Source organism: Myotis davidii, unplaced genomic scaffold, assembly GCF_000327345.1.
Source record: "Myotis davidii unplaced genomic scaffold, ASM32734v1 scaffold148, whole genome shotgun sequence".
In the NCBI taxonomy this organism is placed as follows: Eukaryota; Metazoa; Chordata; class Mammalia; order Chiroptera; family Vespertilionidae; genus Myotis; species Myotis davidii.
The window spans coordinates 4,224,290-4,230,894 of NW_006299479.1; the positions used below are offsets into that span (position 1 = coordinate 4,224,290).

The window sequence follows — 6,605 nt, forward strand, 5'->3', positions numbered from 1 at the left end:
AAGGGCTTCCATAAGCAACTGTAGTCTTTGCCCGGAACCAGCAATCTATTATTAGTGGCTTTTTTCAAAACTTTGAGGGCATGTCTCAGGAACATGCCCCCACCCCCGTTGCAGACATATTGTAGAGAGTCCAAGAAAAAAACATCTCTTTCAGCCATTATTTTCCTTCCAGGCCTTTGGGTCCCATCTTATCTCCATAGGCACATACCTCCTTTTACCTTCAACAGGGCCTTGGCCAGGATGCTGCCGGCCACACTGACCGCTTGGCACACATAGTAGCCAGCATCCCCACTCTGCACGTCCGTGATGTTGAGCTGGCCTCGGGGGGAGACCGAGAAGCGCCCTGTGGGCTGAAGGGACTGACTGGGGAAAAGCAGCACCTGGGGGCAGAGCAAGGAACCACGGTAGGGATTGAGCAGGCAGCTCCCCGTTCCCGTCGACACCAGAATTCAGAGCGTTCCCAAGGTTCTGATTCATGCTCTGGCCCCAGCCAGTGATGTGACTTTGGGCGAACTAGTTAAACCTATTCACACACAAAAATGAGCAGTGTGATTAGATGCTTTGGGGATGTACCCCCCAGCTCTGTGCGAGCTATTTGAACTTCCTGAGCCCAAATTTCCCCAAATAGGACTCTTAGAGGATAGTTATAAAGAGTAAATGAAGTAATCATATGACACTCTTAATACATTGCGTGATAAATGTTACATACTCTCCCCTTCTTTCTGGCGCTAACATTTTACATTGGATACATACACGGAAAGTAGTGGGGTAGGTGTGGGTCTCAGGACATATATGTAGCCCCATGTTGAGCCCCTGACTCATACCTGCTCCCACCCTCTACCGCCACCAGCACTTTTATTCATTTCAGAATCTAATGGAAACACAGCAGACGCCGATGCTAGAGCAGATGTTGGGGGAAATTGTGGCCGTGGGTTTGGAATGAGGTCATAGTGGCCTGGTTTCCCAGCGGGGGGAGTCCATCAGACTTATTTTGTTATACTGATCTTGTTGTCCAGGAGCAAAATTCCCGCCTTTCCCTTACAGGAAGTTACTTGCGTGGTAACCTCAGTTAATGTTCATTCCAGTTGTATGTTCTGGGATCTGTTTGCTACGATTGCGCGCCCCCTGGTGGGGGCCTCTTAGAACTAGAAAAGCAAGTCATCGCCTACCCTCCGCAGCTTTGCTTATAGAGCTGTTTGCTTTCTGGAGCGATGCATAAAGCCGGGGCCCGAGGGCCTGGGGAAGGAGGGATCTCATTGAATTTGCTGCATCCTCAGGACATCCTTGACCCAAAGAAAAAGATTCCAAGGAATGACTGCACAGGACTGTTCCCTGCCACCTAAATATATTACCATTTATTTTAAAAGTGTTAGCTATGTCTCAGGCCTTTCATATTAATTATCTTATTTAATCCTCACAAACATCCTGCAAGGGCTCCTGGGAGGACCAAAGGTAAAGCGGAACCCTGAGAGCAGTTTGCAGAATGGAGAAGGGGGGCGGGGGGTTGGGCCCGAGGGGAAGCCGGTGGGGAGCCCCTGGCGTGGGCACCTACTTGACTTCCCTCCTTCTGCCAGAAGATGGCAGGTGGCGGGTTTCCTTTGGTCTCGCACTGAAACGTCACGCTCTCTCCAGCGGCTGCCATCTGGTCCTGGGGCTGGGTCACCAGCTGGGGTGGGACTGGCAAGGGGGTGCGGGGGAGATAAAGGAACAGGGAGTCAGGGGCACTAAGAAGGGAGACTGAGGGAACAGGAGAGAGACAGCCAGGCTTGGCTGAGGTCGGAGCAGATTCTCATCCATCTCTTGCTCAAGTCTGTTTCGCTGCCTCCTTCTCTCCCTTGTCCAAGTCTCAGGTGACCCCACATCTCCTGCCTGTCCTTCCCTACGCGGCCCACCCCCCATTTCCCTCACCTCACCCCTGCTGCGGGCAGAACCAAGGGGGGGGCCTCACCGTGAACGCTGAGGGAGCCAGCCGCTTCCACTCGGCCCACGCTGTTCTCCGCCACACAGGTGTACGTCCCCTCATCTTCAGGCCTCACGCGCCCAATCCAAAGGCTGTGGTCATCCCGGATCTCATACCTGCTCCACTCCCCACCCCCAGGCTGGGTTGGCCATAGCTACAGACCACTTCTGTCTCCCCCAGGACAGACACCAGGGACAAGGCAGGCCTCAACAGGGACAGGAGCTCAATGAATGGAGCCGGGGACTGGCTAGGGCAGGGCCACAGGCTCTGGGGAACAGACTTCTCTGTGTGAGAGGGTCTCTGCCTCCCAGTTTTCTAGGGCGGGGTACACACTCGAGCGGGTTGGCTCTCCTCACCTGCCTGTGGGCAGTTCTCCATCCTCCTTTCGCCAGTGTAGCCGAGGCGGGGGATCCCCTTGCACCTCACAGGGGAAATGTGCAGGGGCGTCGGCCAGGACCACCTGACTCACTGGTCTCCGCAGGAATGAGGGGCGCTCTGTGGCGTGGGAGTGAGGGAACAGTCAGGGGTCTGCACGGCTCCATGCTCCCGTAACTCCAAACCTCCGCGTGCCTACCCTGTACCACCAGCTCGGCTGGCCCGCTCTCCCGTTCTCCTGCCATGTTGGAGGCCACACACACGTACATCCCTGCGTCACTCTTGTGTGCGTGTGACATCATCAGCTTCCCTCCACGGATCTGCGGAGGAATCACAGGAACTCTGGTCTTTTACAGCCATCAGAGCATATTTATTTGATTTTCACAACAAACCCAGGAAGAAAACCAGGGACGTTGATCCATTTAGATAAGGGGGTCTGTTGTTTCTCCCAAGGGCCTCTGGGGCACCATGCTCCACCCCCCTATCTTATACCAAGTCCATCCTACCCAGCCTCATTTATCCCTCACTCAACAGCTGGCTCTCTGCCTCTAGCCAACGGATGCCCTGATCTCAGATCTCCTGCCTTATCGCTGCCCGAGCGAGCATTATCCCCCGCCTTCCAAGACCCTGGGATTCAGGCCTTACTCCTCGGAGGCAGGAACCAGACCCCTAGCGCGTGGCCCGCCCCCTGGTGACTGCTGACTCCGCCCCCCTGTTGCATCCCCCTGCCTGGCCCAGCCCTCACCGTGATCCTTCCCTCCTCCTCCTTGACCGGGGTACTGCCCTTCCTCCAGGTCACCGATGGCTCCGGGTGGCCGCGGGGGGGCACGCATTCCATCACAGCTGGCTCCCCGACTGCCACCACTACGTTCCCGGGAGACTGCCGGAAATCGTCGCGAAGGACTAGAGAGAGAAAGAGAGAGAGAGACTATGAATACATATATGACTATGACCTTCTGCCCCGCGGCAGGTGAGAAAATACCAGGCCCAGGCGTGGGCATGAGAGACCAAAGGCGCAGTCCCAACGGAAGATGAATCGCCCGAGATGGGAGCTGGTTCTAGACAGGGCGGCCCGCGCCCTCCCGCACCCCAGACCCCAGAGCCGCTGGCTGACTCCCCCACCTCACCCGCCACTTCCAGCGAGGCGTTCCTGCTGGCCGCCGCCCCCAGGTAATTGCGCGCCACGCACGTGTAGACGCCCTCGTCGGGGCGCGCGCGGCGCCCGTGCACGATTCGCGGGAAGAAGAGGGCGCCGCTGGGCAGCAGCAGGCGGTGGGCGCGCGGGTCCTCGCGCGCGGTGGCCACGCGCGCCCCGTTCTTGTACCACTCGATATGGGGCCGGGGCCGGCCCTCCGCGCGGCAGGGCAGCGTGGCCGGTTCGCCTCGGGACACCAGCAGATCCGGCGGCTGCTCCACGATGCGCGGCATCGCGTCCTCGGGCCCGACCCTTGACCCTGGAGGATGGGAGGGGCGCAGAGCGCTCAGACCGGCAAGTTGGGGAAAGATGGAAGCTCCAGAGAGAAAAGGGGGCCCCCGCCTCTCTCCGTAAGGGGGGGGTACCTCCTTCTGGGAAGACGCCCCAGGCTCTTAAACTCGAAACGGGCAGATCAGCCAAGGGATCAAGACACCCTCCTCCTCCCCTCAGCCTGGGGTCCCCCGGGACGAGGAAGGCTTGAGTGATGGGCGCGGCCTGGGAGCCCAGAACCTGGCACAGAGCCCGTCTACTGGCACCCCAATCATGTTTCGGGGTCCTGGGAAGCCACCGGAATTGACCCAATGCGAGCGGTAGTGGGAATGTGAGTGACGCTCCTTTCTGAGCGGGCACAGGTTTCGGCAGATGGTTCTCAGGGTGATGAAAGGCCACGCATCATTGAGAAAGGCATTGCTCTCCTTCCCTGGGTCCCTCTGATCCGACCACTGCGTGCTCTGCTCCTGCCCCTCCCTGGGCCCGCTGACTTCTGCTCGCTTCGCCTCTGCGGTGGTTTGGGATCCAGGAGCCCGGAGCCCCGAGCGCGTCAGGCTCAGATACCCCAGCTCCATCCAAAGTGGCTTCGTGACCCCTGGCGGCCAGCAGGCGCCGCTGCCGCCTCACGGCATCTGTGCCCTTCACGAACCAGAACCCATGGAACCGGCTTCTGTTCTCCACCTCCCCGCCCCTGTCCGCTTCTCCACGCCATTCCAGAATCCGCGGGACCTCTACTTCCAGCCTCGGTGTGAGCGTGGCTGTCACTTCCCGCCCTACTCTTGGAAGTTCCGACGGAGAGGACGCGGGATGGGTTGCCCCTGGGGAGCGTGTATTTAAGGGGTCGGGGACAAGAAGATCGGTTTCCTTCCCACTTGGAGAAGGGAATCATTTTCTCCATTTCCCTTCTAGATGGAAACTTCCGATTCTCACCCCATTCCCCGCCATCCCATCCCAGGCCCAGTTTAGGCAAACCCCAGGCCCAGTTCAGGTGAGCAGCACTGGAATGACAAAGAGCTCAAGGATTGGCTGGAACAAACTAGGGCGGGAGTCTCAGGTCTCCACACTAACTCCTGTGAGAACTTGGGCAACTATTGAACTTCTCTGCGTCTCAGCTTCTTTATAGTAATAAAGAACAGTAACCCCTAACCGGTTTGGCTCAGTGGATAGAGCGTCGGCCTGCGGACTCAAGGGTTCGATTCCGGCCAAGGGCATGTACCTTGGTTGCGGGCACATCCCCAGTAGGGACTGTGCAGGAGGCAATGTTTCTAACTCTCTATCCCTCTCCCTTCCTCTCTGTAAAAAAAAAAAATCAATAATATATATATTTAAAAAGAACAGTAATAGGGTCATCATAAGACCATCATGTACCCCCCCAAACGCACTCAATAAATACGGCTGGTCTAAGATTATTTCGGGGCTCTTCTCCCTCACCCACCTGACCTTACCGTGGCTACTATAGTCTTTACCTGAATCGGATTCTACCCGGCCCCAGCATTCCCCTTTGCCCTTCACAGAACGTCATGGGAATAGGCAGGTCTCTTATAGCCACGCTTTGTGCTGTTTCTGTGCCCACTGGGGTACCGTCTATCTTCTCTGAATTTGCTTTCTCCACTGCGAACATGACTATCAATTCCTCCCCTACAAACCTCCCTGGGACAGTGTCGAGTGAACGCCCTGGGTGAGGTGAGAGCGTTGAGGTGTCTGTGGGAAGGGCTCTGTGCTTAGCCTCCTGGGGATCCGGGAGGTCAGCAGGTTGGAGAATTCCAGCTCATTCCCCATCTTCCTCCCTGCTCCCTCCGTGCAGGGCTCACCTTGCTGGTCCGCCCTTTCCCCCTAATTCCTGTAGACACATCTGCAGGCTCCCTTTCCCTGGAATTTCCTCCCTGTCATTTGGGGTCTCAGGAGAGGCTTCCACAGAAGCTAATGAATAGCTAAGGGTCATGCTAATGGGGCTCTGGGGCTTCTTCCCAGCACCTGAGTACACACGCACACACGCGCGCGGGCACACACACACACACACACACACACACACACACACACCACTGCCCAGGTCTCCTTTCTCGCCGCTTTGGGGTCTCCAGCGCAGCGCTCGCCCCAGATTCCAGCTGGCGGAGGCGAGCGGACCCCGGCTAGGGGAAGAACCAGAGGGAACCCCGGCCCAAGTGCCAGGGAACGCGGGAGTTCCCGACGCGGCCGGCAGGGGGCGAGCTCGGCCATCCCCTGAAACGGTCGCCGCCTCTGTCGAGCTCTGTAGCAAACACATGCAACATTTCGGCTTCCTCGCCCTGGTCCTAAGTGTAGAGTTCTTGGCAAACTTGGGTTCCCGGTGGGAAGCCTGCTACCTGGGCGGGTCACTAAGTGGCCCCGCGGCCACGCCCCTCCGCTGTCCTCCCCGCAGGGGGTCCCGGCCTCTCCTAGCTCCAACTTGCCCGCACCCACCCCTATTTCTGCCTGGGGTGGCCTGGGGTCGCCTGGGGAGGTGGGGTGTAATGGACTCAGCAACCATCTCCCCCCAAACCCTCGTCCTCCGCCGGGACACCCCCTCAGGTGCTCAAAGCCCCATATCATCCCTTGATCCCCGCCCAGGGAGGCGCTGGAAGCGCCCCTGGGTCTCCACGAGGGGCAGGCGCTCTTGGTCTCCTCCTCCACGCCGCCCTCCCACCTTGCCCCCACTCGGGATCCCACGTCCCCACGGGGCAGGGGCTTACCGTTGAGAGCAGGCTCGCCCGGGGCCAGCAGGCTGTGGTTGAGCGCCGCCCCCGAGGCGTTGAAGCCGAAGAGCAGTTCGCTGGAGTTGGACGCGTC

The 6,605-nt window shown here is 58.5% G+C and overlaps 1 protein-coding gene across 1 annotated transcript in view; it reads right to left on the reverse strand.

Moving 5' to 3' along the window:
- ROBO3 (roundabout guidance receptor 3) overlaps window positions 1-6,605 on the reverse strand; it is an 18,153-nt gene that overhangs the window by 8,106 nt on the left and 3,442 nt on the right. The window contains exons 2-9 of the mRNA XM_015571334.1: window positions 6,509-6,588; window positions 3,463-3,789; window positions 3,081-3,238; window positions 2,535-2,655; window positions 2,317-2,455; window positions 1,949-2,076; window positions 1,553-1,677; window positions 209-380 (exon numbers count right to left, since the gene is read on the reverse strand). Of these exons, the coding sequence (XP_015426820.1) occupies window positions 209-380; window positions 1,553-1,677; window positions 1,949-2,076; window positions 2,317-2,455; window positions 2,535-2,655; window positions 3,081-3,238; window positions 3,463-3,789; window positions 6,509-6,588 (1,250 nt within the window). The remainder of the gene's footprint in view (window positions 1-208; window positions 381-1,552; window positions 1,678-1,948; window positions 2,077-2,316; window positions 2,456-2,534; window positions 2,656-3,080; window positions 3,239-3,462; window positions 3,790-6,508; window positions 6,589-6,605) is intronic.